Genomic DNA, 16967 nt, shown 5'->3' with positions numbered 1-16967 from the left:
ATGTTCCTATGTTCCTAGCCTTGGGATTTAAATATACACTTAGGTCACTGATAATTAAAATGATTTACAAAGCAGTCTCTCTGGCTTGCTAAGCAGGCATCTGGTGCTGCTGCCCCAAGGTATGTGGCATTTCCAACTTTGAATTGAGGCAGAGCAGCTTTTATCAGGAGCCAAGCTATGTCACCAGAAGTACCATTTGACCTACGTTCGACTGGCTAACTATGTCTAACTATGGGTTAGCATTGAAATCTATGCTTAATTACATAAGCAGATATTTCTATCAATTATCTTACCACCTCTAAAAGGAGAAGACCCATTTTAAAAGAGCTGCTAGAAAGCTAACAAAGGCTGGGACGACAGCTCAGATGTAGAGTGCTTAACATGGGTAAGGTCATGGGTTCAATACTCCTCCGCGATGACAACGGAAAGGAAAGGAGCAACAATAGACATGTGCAAACATATACAGCCTTCTCTCAGGATGACTGCGATTCATAGATTCTAAAGTCCAGAGGGATGTGAAAAATGTTGCTGTGGGGACGGCCACAGACAGCAGTCATGGGCAACAAGGGTATGATTTCCCCTCAACCCCCCTCACCCAAGCCACAGGAAGGGGAGCCACAGCGGGGGAGGGAGACTAAAGAGAATGGTAAGATGGGCTAAGGAGCTATAGTGTGCTGTTTGGGCAGATGACTATATTTAAATGTGCAGGGTCAACAACTGGGATGATGTCACTAAGGAAGAACGGAGGAGGTGAGGAAGGACGTAGGAGACTGAGAAGAGGGGAGGCATCCCAGGTGGGGAACGCAGTTATGTGAATACACGGGCTTGATAAACAGGACAGCGCCTGGCTGGAGCTGGTTACCTAGCGGGTGAGGCACGGATGTGTCTGTTATTCTGTATCTCTTGCCCACTGCTGTGACTGGCTGGAGCTGGTTACCTAGAGGGTGAGGCGCTGAGTAAATGTGTTTGTTACTCTGTATCCCTTGCCTCACTGCTGGGATCTGAAGTCCTGGTTAAGATTTAACTCTACAACTTCCTCTAAAATGAATCTTCATTAATGGTACTGGTGAGAACTTGATAGTGAAAAATACTCGGGGGTGTCTACAATGGTCAGAAAAAGTATCCTATAAAGTATTTCTAAATTTATCCACAGATATTTATTGACCTAGTATATGTATCTAGCCTCTATTCTCTCAAACTTAGACAAACAGGGTCACACTGCCAAGTGAACAGGTGGTCTGTGCTGTGTTCCAAATGCAATAGGAAGGGCGGCTTACAGGTATCCCAATTTAGGAGACCAGAAGTTGGGTTCAATCCACTGAGTGCAGCAGCAATACTCTGGGCCAAAACATGAGTTTGGTGTTTGAGGAGCTACAGCAAGGGCAGCTTGTTTTTAACCCACAGTGAATGTATGGGTCTATAAGAGGAAGAAGTCACAGAACACACAGGGGCAGTGTGTTCCACTCAGGGACCTGGACATGGCTAATTTATGGTTGGCAGATGGAAAAAGACAAAGATGGAGGAGTAGAAGAAGGAGAAGGAGGAGAAGGAGGAGAAGGGTGGAGGAGGAGGAGGAAGAGAAGGAGGAAGAGGAGAAGGAGGAGGAGGAGGAGGAGATTGAAGGAGGAGGAGGAGGAAAAGGGAGAGGAGGAGGGTGAAGGAGGAGGAGGAAGAAGAGGGAGAGGAGGAGGAGGAGGAGGAGGAGGAGGAGAAGAAGAAGAAGAAGAAGAAGAAGAAGAAGAAGAAGAAGAAGAAGAAGAAGAAGAAACTGAGCTGATATCCTGACTTGTAGATTAAAAGTTCGTACACATGGTATTGTTATTCAAAGATTGAATAAAAATCTCAAATTAGATGGTGGTGAGGAAGGCTGAAGCATTAGCAAATGAGATCACTCAAAGATAGATTGTGTTTGAGGCCATTTAGGCAAAGATGACCCAACACAGATGGAAACAGATTTCTGGAGCTTCAGAGAGAGGGAAAGAGATACCAGGGCTGGAGAGAGACCTGAAGTCCTCAGTAGAAGGAGATAATAATCACATCGATAAGATCTTCCTGGGTGAAGTGAGGAGACACAAACGGCCAATTAATATTTGAAGTGTTCAATATGCTTTGCCATTGGGGAAATGCAAATTAAAACTACATTGTGATTCCATTTCACCCCAGTTCAAGTGGCTATCCTGAAGGAAGGTCATGAACATCAGAGAGGATATGGGGAAAGAGGGACTCTTATGTACTGCTGAAGATGTTTCGAAGTAAGGCCACAGCAGAAATCAGAGTGGAGTCCCCCTGCCCCCCCAACCCCTGATAACAGACTATAGAAAATTGAGTGTGTGAGTGTCAGAGTGGGTGAATGTTGACATGGGCTGGCCATGTCAAGGACCCTAGAGCTTCAGATCCATGAGGAAATGACAAAGCTTTCCCTTCTGGTCTCTGTGTGGATGCTGGCAATGTGTGCAAACAAAGCCCACCATAGCTTTCTCCCCTGGGTATTCATTTACAGCCTGAACACTGCTCCCTATAGAGACTGCTCATATCACAATTAGCTAAACCTGTCTCCTCCTTATTCCAGCTGTATACCTTAACCCCCACCTCCTGGTTCAGCTCTTTGTAAAACACTGCCACCCAGTTCAACTCTAGGTAATAAACACCGTATGTTTCAGGGATGCTGTGCTTTCTCCATACAAAAGCCTAGACCAGCCAACCCCAGCTTTTCTGTCAGTGTGTCTGTATTCTTCGTTGCTTGCCACCCCAGTTGGATCTATCCATGGACTCATTCTGAGTGTGGCATAAAACTCCCACATGGTCCAGCTATCCTACTCCTGAGTATACCTGAAGGATTCCAGATCCGAGTACTACAGAGATACTGCACATATATGTTTACTGCTGCACTTGCTGGAGAATGATAGCCCAATTGCCTATTAACAGACAAATAGATGAAGAAAATACAGCACACAGAAACATATTTCATTCAGCTCTAAAGAACAAAATTGTGACATTTGCTGTAGAGTGGGTGAGACTGGGAAGCAGTATGTTTCTCCAAAGAAGCCAGGCACAGAAAGGTGAATATCAAGGGGAATCTAGATTTACATGTGCACACACACACAAAAACACACAAAGGCACAAAGACACACATATAGACATACATATACACATACAGACATACTAAAACAAAGTAAACACACAAACACACATGTACTCATACAACAACACAGACACACAGACATACATACACATACAGACACACACTAATACAAAACAAACACACTCACACAAACACACATGTACTCATTCAACCACACAGACACACAGAGACATACATACACACACATACAGACACACACTAATACAAAACAAACACACTCACACAAACACACATGTACTCACACAACACACACAGACACACACAGGCATACATACACACACACTAAAAACAAAAACACACAAACACATGCACTCACACAACACACACACAGACACACACCCACACAAACACACACACACATAGAGCATGACAAAGAAAGAGGAGAAGAAGTCTAAAGTATATTGTGCAGCAAAAGATAACTGTGGCCAGGCAGTGGTGGCGCACACCTTTAATCCCAGCACTTGGGAGGCAGAGGCAGATGATTTCTGAGTTCGAGGCCAGCCTGGTCTACAGAGTGAGTTCCAGGACAGCCAGGGCTACACAGAGAAACCCTGTCTCAAATAACAAAAAAGAACAAAAGAAAGAAGAGGAGTACAGTTAGTTAGTGAGGGCAATAGATACGCCAAATGAAAGGGACTGTTTGAGATGGAAGAAAGGAGCCTCTGAGAGGCAGGCAGAGAGGAAGGGAAGGAAGGCACTGAGGAGACGAATAAGAACAAAGTGTAATGACATACATTTAGAGAAATGTTACAGTTAAACTCATTATTTTGTATTCTATCTCAAAGTTTAGATTAAAATATTAAAAAAAAGAAAGATCTTCAATGTCGAGTATCACAGCCCAGGAGAAACACTGCTCTAGAGGGACACAGTGAGAGGAGGCTGGAGAAGAGGCTGGGAAGGTGTACCCAGGCATAGTAAGAGAGAATGAGGGAGAGGGAGAGGGACAGGGAGAGGGGGAGGGAGAGGGAAAGAGAGATTTAAAGGGCTATGCTGACTGTCAATGTTTTTACCTGAAAAGATTTCAAAAGTATAACAATACCTGCTTAGAAAGGGAGTCTGAAAATTGAGATTATACAGCTTGAAGAAACCACTTTAGTCGGAGCTTTTAAAATGCTCTCAAAACTAGTTTTTAGATATGACCAGTTGTCTTCATAAAGAGCCACCTACAACTTTAAAGTGAATTGGCAGGGAAAAAGAGACTCATGTACTATGCCGTTGGCCTTCTTGTGAAGGAGAGACTCCTCTGTCACTGGGCTCTGCCTCCCCAACAACCACTTAGTAATAGACTAGGCCAGGACGAGATTTCCTTAAAACAAAGGAAAAGAGGGTTTTACATGTTAATTAGTTTGGGGAACTCAAGAGATATTTTACTAAAAGCCAGAGAGAGGAAAATTGTTTCCAATTATTGATCGATGGGACTCACCTGCTTCTGAGTACAAAAGGCCAGACAGAGTCAGGGATCAGCACCTAAACCCAGCTCTTGCCTTCTACTGAGTAGCTTCAACATCTTGGCTCTTTCTGTATTGGGGGAGTATCTAGAAGTAAAAGTCTCTTTACACACAGCCCCATCACCAGTGACAATTGAGCAACTAAACTTGGACTTTAGGTTTATATGAGCCGGTGTCTTATAATTGGGTCTCTGAAACATGGCTTCTGATCTAGTGTGAGAATACTGCTTAACAGGATGAGGCTTATGTTTTCAAAAACCAGCAACATGCAGGTAGAGAGCCGAAGCACTTGTTTGCATCCATACCTGGGGGAAAGGGGCACCTAGGCATAGAGCTCAGAAGACATCCTAGATCTTAAGAACCATGTTGAGAATGTCATGGAGAAAGAAGTTACATCTGGAGAACTCCACGGACTTCCTATTCTCCCCCTTGGGAGGCAAGGTGGGTCTTCTTGTTTGTTTTTTTTCCAAGAAACCATCCTACGGAAGGAAAATCTGAGGCCTTATTCCTTCCCTCCTCCCGCCTCTGGACACATGAATCTACAGGGCTGGAATTATGCCCCTCCCCAGACTTTACACCAGCATACCTCTCTGGTCTAGGCGGAGGGTCCTGCAGCCAGGCACGCAGCTGGAGGGCTGCTCCGTGGCGCTGTTCAAGGTGCTGAAGCTCTTTAGTTGTGGAGGCTACAACCCGCCCACAGGCACTAGGCTCGGGCTTGGGGGATTGGAGGAGGGGGGAGGTGAGGCTCCTGGCTGGGTGGACGGGAGGTGTTGTTGGAAACAGCTACATCCCATAAAGCTCCATCCAGCTCCATCCTTAGTCTTCAAAGTCTACCTCACTGGCTCAGGTCTTTGCTTTCCTCTCCCTGGTCCTCACCATATCTCCTCCTCTCTTGTCTCCTTTACAATATTTTACCTTTGCAGATCAGCTTATCAGTCATGGTCTTTTCTGGCACCCATCAACTACGCCATTCTTTTTCCACAGGTAGCCACTTCTCCTTGGTCCCACACACATTTCTTGTTTTCTTGGCCAGCCCACCCCAAACACCACCCAACTTAGCAGGATGTTGTTACCTCAACTGCTCTGTGATCCGAGACCTCACTCATGGTAGAACTGTTGATTGGTTCCTCCTTGACAATCAAACAGAGGCTGGATTCTCAAAGGATCATGGGAAAGTCCCTTATGATAGATATCTAAGAAGGTAATGTTAGCAGCAGGCAGCAATGTGAAAGATAGGGACTGAAACATCAATGTGAGACAGGAAGTGAAGGAAGGGGCCTTGGGTGAGGTAAAGCTGATTCCCATCAGGTGGGACTGTAGTTAGCAGTGTCTCTGTAGCAAGTCTTGACTGCCCCTCCACCAGTCTGTACCTTCTGCTTGATCCATGTAATGTATCCATACTCTGTTTATGCTAAAAGCGCTGTGTGCACAGTTCTATTTACTGTAATGCACAGTAATAGAGGGTACATAAATAGACTAGGGAGGGTTAGTGGGAGGAGTGTGTGTGTGTGTGTGTGTGTTAGTGAGCACGCATGCGCTCACGCTCAGATCAAAACTGTTTAATCAGCAATAACATGATTCAGCAGTTGGGAAATGTAAACAATGGGTGAAACTGCTTGCTTTGGTCAAAACCCTGGAGAGGCCCAAGAGACTGGGCCAAACTCCAAAGAAGGCAATGCCAGCAAGATGCCCCCCTCCCTTGGACAAGGGGCAGAGGCTGGCTCCACCGGCAGATGACTAGTGTGGCCTTTGGCTTTTGCAGCACACACACATTTGGGTTGGGGTTAATGGCACTTTGCAGGGAGCTCCAATTGAGTAAACAAAAAACTGCCTTGCCTTGTTCTAATGGATCACATTATTCCAAGGCCTAAGCCAGTCATCTAGGCCCCTGCAGCTGCTCTGCAGGTCAGGCTACCAATAAAGCAATTAGCCAATGAGAAAACTCTACTCCCCGGAGGGGGACTCTGGGCGTTTGGCTGCAGTTGCCGCCCTTTGCTTTGGGTTGTTTTTTGTTTTTGTTTTTGTTTTTGTTTTAACAGGCAATCTGCATCAATCGGAGTTTCTTCCATCAGACTCCAGGATAAGGGCAGTGAAACTGTGTGTTTGCTGAAAGTGATATGTTCAGGGGCTAGTTCCTTGTTCAACACAACCTAGAGAGCTTCCTGTTCCATTAACCTGAACCGTAGCTGAACTCTGCCCTTTGAACTCACTCTGCAGATAAATTCATTAGCTCACCTAAGGAATCATTAATATTTTTCAATCACATAAGACAAACATGAGTGTACAAAAACAATCTAAGAGATAGCCAATTGAGAAGAGTCCATGTGCCATGTTGGGAAAAAAAAAATCACGAATGGATGTTACTTACGGAATGAAAAGGGGCCAGAAAAGAAAGGATGGAGCTGTGCCAGTAACTCAAGGGACAAAGGGACTTTCATTTTCATATCTGCAAGTGGCAGATATGAAATATGTAGCAAGTCCCACTTCATCTAGAGTGCTCTATGGGAAACCCTGTACTTCAGTCCTAAGGTGGCTTCTACCGCTTCCTTCCATCACCATGGCTCTGGGCCCCTTCTTCTTAAGCGGCTTTGGTGTCTACCTTTATATATGGAGTCCAAGATACTGCAACTGTATGGACCAATTCTATTCTTGATGTCCCACAAACCAACCACAACAATTATTGTGGCAGAAACAGTGCTTTTACACGAACCGGTTTAAATGAGCCAAGTTAGTGGTTCGATTGAAATCACCTTACATTAGGAAATGATGTTCATAAGACATGGCTAGTCCTTGCATAGAAACTGATTTTCATTTGTGAAGGGAAAAAAACAGGGGAGTTGCTAAATGCATCTAATTTATCTTTATCTTTGCATGTCATTTCAGAGTGATCAAAACACGGCCAGCTGTGTCACTATACATTTCGGTCTGATTTAATTTCACTTCCCACAATTCCACCTCCTGCCCCCTCCCTTTTCACTGCCCCCCCTTTTCATTTTTGTTTGGCTTGGAATGTGGGCTTAATGCCCAGCTATCCTTGATGAGAACACTTAGAGGAAGATCATAGGCACGAAGGGTAAATCTATTGAACGAGGGTCTTTAACTATGTGGTTTCCTTAAAGGGAAAGGTTGGATCAATAGGATCAATATGAAAGGTTTCCCTGGCCCTGCATAAAAGGGTAAGGGCTTCTCTCTTCACTGGTTTAACTTTACTCTCTGACAAATGCAAATCAATGGATCTGTGTTTACAACAGATTCCCTAACAGACTCAGCTTGGGCAAAGCCCAAAGCCTCACCCTAGGAGGTGGGAAGACCAAGCCGCTCCAGGGAGGTGCTCTAGGGTAGAATGGGAAATTGCTGGTAATAGCCACCAAGCAAGAACTGGCTTAATACACATTCAGCCTCCACTGCCTGGGAGCTCTCCAACGAGGAGAGTAACATGCAAGACAGACAGGTTCCTTTAAGAATGTCAGGCAATATAAAGCTCATGTTCTGAGATCTGGAGAGGCAGTCAATATAGCTTCTTATCAATAGAGATCTAAGAGGCTGACCGTACAGAAGCAGTGCTGGGATACCTGCAATGGGAGAGGCTGAACATCTGAGTCCTGTCAGGGTTTACAGTTTGCCCTTTCTTAGGTGGCGACTGGGGCTTCTTGGTCACGACAAAGCAAGCCACAAAAATGGCGGCTTGCCTTTTAAAAATGCGATGCCTTCCAGAAATTACACGATTTTGTGTCAATACCAGTCACAGAGAAACTATTTTTCTTCCTACAGGAGAAAGTATATGTATATTTGATTACAGGAACCGAAGTCTAATGCTGATTAAATTACACTGGAGGTGTGCTTCCAACCCAAACAAAGTCTGCTTTCTACTGAAAGAGTAATGGATCCTCAAGAGATGCACCCAGGAGGAGTGCAGAGCCTGCTGGCCCTCGGGGAAAATGTGTGTGGACTTTTACTCATAATAAGTGCCCACAGCCTCCAAGAATCCGAATCCTACCTCCCAAGTGAGACAACCTCTCTCTCTCTCTCTCTCTCTCTCTCTCTCTCTCTCTCTCTCTCTCTCTCTCTCTCTCTCTCTGGGCTCTGTCTGCCTATTCTGTCAGGAATATCCAGTTAACTCCCCTGCCTCCTACCCAATACACTCCACGTGATCTTAACAGTCACTGGGTTTGCCTGACACTTGGAAATCAAAACATCTCCCTCAGAGGCACTAAGGTTGTCTGAAGGGAGGTCTGGGCTGAAGAGCAGTGGCATTGTCTCTCACCAGGAGGAAGTCACTTGGGTCCTTCTGAACCAGGCAGGCTAGAGGACCACACAAGACTTCCTCTTCAGGTGCTCGCCCATGAAGAAGAGTTACTCCGAAGGGAACGACATTCCTCAGTTCAATGGCAGAAAAAAGAGTCTCCAAAAGGATGAAAGCAAATCCCACCCAGAGAGTGTGCCCATGACGTTTAAGACCAAGCCTAGGCAGCCCTGGCCGTCCTCCCCCCCAGGGCCATTTAGCCAGACAATTATCTCTATTTATGCCTTCTTTGTTTCTCTTCCTTTGGCAAGAACCCAGAAACTAAATCTCTGCTTTTCCTTTGAGGTTTTCATTTCTCCGGAGATTCCTCAGGATGATACCACTCTTTGCAAAGGCGTTTTTTTTGTTTGTTTTTTTGTTTTTTCTTTTTTTTCTGATAACCCCAGCTACTAGCCAGGTCCTAAGCTATACTTTCTTCCCAAGAGCTGTCTTCCTCTGTCCTCTGGTCTCCTGGGCCCATGGGTATTTTAAATCCAGAGAATTCGAAGGGAGGCTTCTTTTTTTTTGTACCTTGGGGTGATCATTAAATGAATGTCTGGAAAGGGGGTTCAGGGTCTGGACAGTCTTGACTTAAGAATGTAGCTGTTGCTAAGACATTATAGAGACAAAAGAAAACGTGGACCGATCGATCACCCTACTCATTTCAGCAGGAATCCTGCCGTTTGGATTTTTAAATGGGGTGGGGGTAATCCCATAGCTCCACTCTACAGACACCATACTTAGCCCTCCTAGAGGGGAGAGGTGACAGATAAGACAGATGTCATCCAGAGCTTACGGAGAGTGGGCCAGTTGCCTTCCACTCCAAAAGGAAACCACCTCTGCTCCTCAGGGAATCTTGTGACCACACGGCTTCTAGAGGCTTGAGCACTTTGCTACCCCCCCCCTTTTTTTTTTAAAAGGAAAGCCACTGGTAGGAAGATAAGAAATTACCACCCGATCTTTCCCACATTCAAAGCAAAACATAAGATGAACACTTTGTTTTCTTCCTCCTCCTCCATTTTTTTTTCTTGGAGAAAGTAGGAAAACACCCCTTTCCATCAAGTGAAAGACACTCTTGAAGGAAAATATTAGTTTACTCATATAAATGAATATATTTCTAACACACACACATAAACATTTATATTTACAATTAACTAAAACAGCTCTTGCCCTCTCTGTAGAAAATTCACCTTCATGCTCCTTCTCAAAGAACAAGCCACCATTTAGCAAGAAAAGGGATCAAGAGTGTAGTTCTTTCCCCTCACCCACAGATGGAAAGAAAATTTTCTAGAGTTTTTCTATCTGGTGGATTGGGTGTGTGTCTCAGAACAATCCCCCTCCCCATCCCCCAACATACACACACCAAGGATGGGCCAATGGCCTCAGAGTCAGGTGGAGAAGGGTAGGGTGGGTGTTCCCCTAGTTACCTTGCCTAAAATCCTTCCAGTGGTTGTCCCAATTAGTTCACAGCAGATTCGGGCCATTATGAGGGAAGAAGCTTCGCCTTTCGGTAATGAGGCTGAGTTCAACAGTGCAACTAACTCGTGGGTGCAAACTCTGCAACTCGGACTTTTAGTACCGAAACTTGGTAAGGACCGGGCCATGCACAGATCATTAAAGCGCGGCGTTCGCTGACAGCTTCAGACACATTTCTAAACTTAATCGAGAACGAATTTCAAAACGAAGAGGCTTTCCAGGATGATTTTGATGGAGAGAGAGAAGAGAGGGAAGGAGGGAGGGAGGGAGGGAAAGAGAAGGAGAAAGAGAAAGAGAGAGAGAGAGAGAGAGAGAGAGAGAGAGAGAGAGAGAGAGAGAGAGAGAGAGACTAGCCAGAGTTCCGTTGGATCAAGTATATTGGTCAAGGGCAGGGAAGACGAAGGCGTTTTGTTATTGTTCTGTTTTGTTTTGTAGCAGGATCACTAATTGTCACCCCCAAGTAGTGCAGAGATTGTACAGTGCGCGCGTAGCGGTGGGTAAATGAGACCCAGGAGCCCCGTGCAAGGCCAAGAAAACCTATCGAGAATGGAGCTGGCTCCAAAGGCTGCTCGCGGGAGGAGTTGCGGTCAGACCTGAGAACCGGGCCTCAGCTGGCGTGGCCGGAGCGCCAGGGATCCTGGGCACTGGCGAGCGCTCTTCTGGGAAGAGCGAGCCGGCCGTCGGACTTACTGGAAACGCGGCGGATCAGGTTCCAGATCAATGAAATCTGGGTCCACACGTTTACGTTATTGTTGCCAGCATTAATGCTCTTTTAATCTTCTAAACATTATCAGCATCGATCTCCCTCCATATACACATTTGTTTGAGAAAGTGACATAACCACACAGTGGAAAGCCTGGGATAAAAAGAAATGCGCCGCCCCTCTAATCCACGGCTTCCGGCGGCCTGAAATACTTCTCTGGAGCTGGGGTCACTCAGCTCCCTCGCGTCCCGCCTTCCGCCTTCCTCTACAAGCTCACGTCCGTCTCAATCCGTGTTAGGAAAGCGTTCTTTGGGGACTAGGGGCTTGACACCGGCAAGGACACCCCGAAGTGCGCTTTACAGTTATTAATCCGATCATCCAGCAAGCTAACAGATCAATCTGTTCTGCACCGGTGTGTATTGGGTTTCGGCCTCCTGACTCGGATCCCCAAACTAAGGCCCTAGGAGTGGCAGGCTGGGCGCCGGACTGGGCGGGGAACGGAAGGAAGGTTGTGGCGGAAGCCCACTTCCAGTCCTTCATTTTAGAAAAAAAAAATTGTCTCCCGCATTATCTAAAAGCACCTGTACCGCGCAGCAGGAGACCTGCACGTACGAATGTCTGGGCAGGAACTAGTGGGGGTGGGGGTGGGGGAATCAACGATTTGACCACATCACCGAGGCGAGCGTCAAGTGGGCCCGACGGCATCGAGTTGGTTAAGGACTTTAAAGCCTCGAAAACTGAGTGGGCTCTATCCTGTCTGTTTGGGGCTGCTTCCTCGAGAAGGTCATACTGTCTTTGAGCAGTTGGCACTGGAGCAAGGCTCCGGGAGGGCCAACACTGAAGCCTCGCTCCCTGGAGGTAGAAACCTCAGTTATGACGGTAATAGCAGTCACGCGTTTTCCTGCGCTGGGAAAAATAATAATGATAATGATGATGACAATAATAACAACAACAATGATAATAATAATAATCCCTTCATCGTTAAAGTCTCGGTTTTCCTCCACCAAGCAATGGACTCGGGTTCTTCCCTGAGCTCTGGAGGTTCATCCCAGCTCGCTTTTGTGCTCTGAGCAGAGGCCCTTGAGGATCAAAGCCAGAGAAAGTGTGCTCAAACCTGCGTGAGTTTGTCCTCGGGCTGGGATAAAAAGAACGGCCCAGCGGGGTCCTGTCTTGGGCCACTCCCAGCCTATTTGACCAGTTGTTACCACTAGCCGTTCTCACCCCCAGTGAGTGTAGAGTTTCTTTCCCTGACTTCTAGTTGGGACAATCCGAACTTCCCTATACTGGTCCCGAGTCCTCTCTGCTCTAATACCCGAGCCTGGCTGTGCTCGCAGCAGAAAGACTGGGAGGGCTCATGGGCTGGCTGGAAGATCCAGCTTTCCAGGTGACTGGGTATAGTTGACCTAAAGATAGAGGTTGAAGATGGAGATGGTAGCCACGTCAAAGAGTCGCCTTGGCCAGATGGGCCTCAAAATGATGAGAGAGAGAGAGAGAGAGAGAGAGAGAGAGAGAGAGAGAGAGAGAGAGAGAGAGAGAGAGAGAGAGAGAGAGAGAGAGAGAGAGAGAGAGAGAGAGAGAGATTGAGAGAGGGAGAGGGAGAGGGAGAGAGAGAGAGACTATGAAACGATATAAGAATTAGGAGGATGTAAATGGGTGGCCGGATTTGGCCCCAGGTTGTGAAGGTGCAGGGCTGGGACGGCCATCCTGGGGGGTCACTGACTTGCTTCACCCCAAGGTCCCAAAGGCCTGGACTCCCGGATGCTTCCCAGCGGGGGTTTCCCATCGATCAATAGCAATCAAAGGCCTCTCTTTTCTCCTCTGTGCGATTCTGTTCCCTACTCTACTGAGCACATAATACCTATTTACCCGACTCCAGCTTTTGCCTCAGTGTCTGAAGGGACTGATCTACTGACCCCCACACTGAAAAGCCTCCTACAACCACGCAACGCACTTGTAGTTGCTGATAAAACGGTCAGACAAAAAGAAAGCGAAGGCTCTTCTTCCCTTTCACCTAAGGTTATCAAAACAGACTCGCATTTGAATGTTTGAGCAAAGCCGGGTCCTCAGCGCACTTTCTCTGGCTGCGATCCCCGCCGGAAATCACCCTGCGTGATCTGTGCTCTGGAAGGCCTGCCTCCAGGAGTCACCCGGCAGCTCTCCAGGAGTTTGGGGCTTAGAGCCCGAGGTACCCTACTCTCCCTCATCCACTGTAGAAAATCTCGCTGCTGAGGGGAGGCTTAACTTTCAACACAGACAGAACGCTAGTGTTTGTAAACAGCCCTGTCCTTTGCCGGCTGGGCGTGAGGGGGCGGCAGCGCTCCGAGGTGGGCCAGAGTGGAGCGGCTGTCAGCTAGCCTTTTCCTGTACCCCAAGGAGCAGCTGCTAAGTTCCTTCTGCCCACCCCCAACCCCCCAAGCGCAGGAAACCAACCAATGCTTGAGACCCCTTAGAGTTCCTACAGTATTGGGCAATGGGAAGTCTAAAACGAAGAGTTACCATAATGAGAGCAATCACTGAGCCTCCAGCTCACAAAGCTTTATCTTTGAATAGGGACCAGGAGCAAATCCCAGCAGAGAATAGACTAGGATGAAGAATAAACTAACGAAAAAAAAAAAAAGGTATAAGTCGCCTTCAAACTCCATTCAAAACAGTCCGCGGCCCACTGTTTTGAGGGGAGTTCTCTGGAAGGGATCTCTTTTCTTTACCCTTTTAGATTGACAGGGGAGGTTGCCAAGGAGCGAACAAAACCCAACAGTGGGCAAAGGAGGGGACTGTAGGTGGAAACGCCTCCTCCTTCCGAGCAGTGATCCTTCCGCGGGACATATCATCCCTTAGTCCTGCTAGGCAATGGTAGGATGCAACCCACAAAACCCGGTTTGGTGGTGGAAGAAAGTCTTGAGGGGCCGGAACAGACACCCGAGCTAGAGATCAAGAGCTAGTGAGCGGCAGATTCAGAACCACGCGAGCCCTAATACGGGTTTTACGCGAATGAAGGCCAAAGCTAATTGTTCTAGAGCACCAAGAAGCACTGAGAAGTCACCCAGCTAGGTTTGCAGCTGGATGTTGTATGTCCTCACCAGTGGGAGGTCTAGACACCTTGCCCCTCTGGGTCCGCGCTTCAGGCCTGGGGGCAGAGCAGTCTTAGCACGCTGCGAGCCGGGTCTGCGTGCACAAAAGCTCGAAACTGTGTCAGCCGCAGCCCAGGCTGCGTCTTTCGCTTTTGCACCCACCGCCCACACCGGAGCTTTCAGTGTTCCTAGAACAATAGAGGGCTGTACCTCGCCTCTTGGCCGCTAGAGGAGGCACAGAGAGCCGTGCCCGCTCCGGAACAATGTAACCCGCGCGTTGACCGGTCCCCTGCCGCGGGGCTGCCAGGCCTCCCCGCCACTCCACTCCGCGCACAATCAGCGCTCGCTTTAATGCAAAGGCGGGGCTTACAACCTGCTGAGGCCAAGGAGCATTAACTAACTCGCATCTTAATTTCTCAGCACCTCTTTCCGAGAGCTCCTTAACCTCTCCAGGAGACCTAGCAAACCTCAACAAATCCTAGTAAATGCTCGCAGCCCAGCAAGGGGGTAGAGAGCCGAGTGAGGCAGCGAGCTCTTCACTCTTGTGTCTCTCTTCGCAAAGCGATGGTGGGTGGGAAGGTTTGTGGCAGCCCCAAACCTTGGCCTTTGCACCCTCTTATCTGTAGGCAATGACACAGGAGCTGGCCAGACTCCGCTCTTTTGGTGGGTCACAAAGTCCTTGGGTGCACCCGAAAGCATCGGACAGGTTCCGGCCCCGGTGTTGTATCCCGGCTGTTAGTTTTCATAGCCGTGAGGTTGTACCTCTTGCCAAGGACTAAATAAGTTTGCCTGCTTTTGTGGGTAGGAGGTGAGTGAAGAACTTTTTCTTTTCTAAGGATCAGAATCCACTAACAGTCAAAAGCATCATGGGAAACTGAAATCTGTTGTCTTGGGAGTTCAAGTGCATAGGTTTTTGGCTGAGGACCATTCTCAGGGCTTTGAGAGTCCCCAAAACAGAGCTTCTAGGGGACACTAGTCCCCAAAATAGGGACTCCAGAGTCCCCAAGACAGGGCTTCTAGGGGACACGTCCCCAAAATAGGGACACCAGAGTCCCCAAGACAGGGCTTCTAGGGGACACGTCCTCAAAATAGGGACTCCAGAGTCCCCCAAACTGGGCTTTTGGGGGACACTAGGAGCCCCGACCCTGTCCCCGCACTGAAGGAGGAGAGGAAAAGGCTGGCACACTGATACTAGGGAGGAGGGGAAGGGGACTGGCAATGAAAACTCAGAGTCAAGGAGTGTGAAAGCAAGAGATGAAAAAAGGGAGGAGAGAAATAAGGGGAGACGAGAAAGTGAAAATGGAAGGAAAAGAAAGAAGACAGAGCAGCCCCACAAGCACACTGGGGCAGTTTTCCCAGCCGTCTGGCTGCGTCTGGCTGCCGGCTGCGGTAGGGCTTACCTGCCAGGCGTAAGGCAGACATGCGCTGGAACTCGGGCTCCTGCAGCCACTTCCACATCCTGCGGAAGGTCTCCCTGCCAGATTTGAGTTTACTCCAGGGTTTGGGATTCCGGAGCAGGTCGGAGAGAGTCCCCTGAGACCGGCATAGAACCCTCTGTGCGAAGATCGCCTGCGGGATGCTATAGCGCTTCAGCTCGGCGGTGATACGCTGGGCCACCTCTTTGGTGTTGATCTCTTCCAGTTGCCCCGACGTGGCCACCTGAGAACCCGAGGAGGATGAAGGGGGCCGCTCGCGGCTAGGAGCCAGCACTGGCCCGTGGGACTGCGTGTGGCCAGGGTGGTGTAAGCCGTTGAGGTGAGACATCATGGCCGCAGGTGGGGTGCCTAGGCCTCGGGACAGGTGTTGCTCACCGCGGGTCAGCATGGCAGTGTGGTGCGCGTCGAAATTGGGGCTGAGCATTTTGTCGTGGCCCGGCGGACCGTAGTTGGGCAGGCTCTGCTGAGCATTGTGAAGGCCACCCAGCCCGTTGCCCAGCGGCGTGGCAGCCAGCGGAGACAGGCTCTGGCTCATACTAGGCATCTCCTTGTAAGGGCTGTAAAGGTTGTTCATGGACGGAAGCCCGCGCTCGTCCCGCATGAGAGTGAAGCTGCCACTGACGTTGCCGGACAGACGCTGATGGTGATGGTGGTGGTGATGGTGGTGGTGAGGGTGGTGGTGAGGGTGCGGGTGGTGGAACTTGTCTGAGACCGTAGAGATGGGTGGCAGCGGCTGGAGCGGCGTCAGCGTAGTGTAGGTGTTGCTCATGCCCATGCCTGGCGGGGACGAGTCGCAGGACATACTCATGGCGTGGTGGAGCGGGATGGAGAGCTCGGGCCGGTAGTCGCTGCCGTCCAGGATCGAGGCCATACTGGTGACCATGGCCGAGCGCGACGCCGCGGCTGCCGCCGCCGCTGCGGTGCCCAGCTCCTGATGCGCGGTTGGCGGCGGCGGGCCGCGCAGCGAGCCGGCAGCACCACGGCCCGCGTGGTGGGGGCTGGGGCTAGCCAGCAGCTCCGGCTCATGGCCCGGGCCCCCGCCCCCGCCCCCGCCGCCCCCGCCGCCGCCCCCGCCGCTGCCGCCGCCGACCGGCCCGTGCAAAGTGCCCAGACTTTCCATTGTCAGCTCCGGGTTCATGGCGCAGCCTTCTAGGTCTTTGGTGAGGCATCGATAGGCGGTGTAGGCAGCCTTCATTCAGTCCATCGGGGCCCGGGGGCGGTGGGAGCGGCGGGGGATGCCGGCGGGCTGCCTAGGCACGCGTGGCGTGGTTCGGCCACGGGCTCGGTGTGTGGGGGTGCGGGCGTGGGAGTGCGGGAGTGTGTGTGTGTGTGTGTGTGTGTGTGTGTGTGTGTATGCCGGGGTAGCGTGCGTGCGGGTGTGTGCCCCGGGCTGCGGGCGGGCGCGCCCGGGG

At 49.4% G+C, this 16967-nt stretch overlaps 1 protein-coding gene across 1 annotated transcript in view; it reads right to left on the bottom strand.

The window, feature by feature from the left end:
- Onecut2 (one cut homeobox 2) overlaps positions 1-16961 on the bottom strand; it is a 62089-nt gene extending 45128 nt beyond the window's left edge. The window contains exon 1 of the mRNA XM_031365868.1: positions 15520-16961. Coding sequence (XP_031221728.1) covers positions 15520-16750 — 1231 coding nt within the window. The 5' untranslated portion in view covers positions 16751-16961. The remainder of the gene's footprint in view (positions 1-15519) is intronic.
- Positions 16962-16967: the final 6 nt, after the last annotated feature.

Source organism: Mastomys coucha, unplaced genomic scaffold, assembly GCF_008632895.1.
Source record: "Mastomys coucha isolate ucsf_1 unplaced genomic scaffold, UCSF_Mcou_1 pScaffold13, whole genome shotgun sequence".
NCBI classification, from domain to species: domain Eukaryota; kingdom Metazoa; phylum Chordata; class Mammalia; order Rodentia; family Muridae; genus Mastomys; species Mastomys coucha.
The sequence above is the reverse complement of the archived record's forward strand: the minus strand, read 5'-3'. Positions and strand labels throughout refer to the sequence as shown.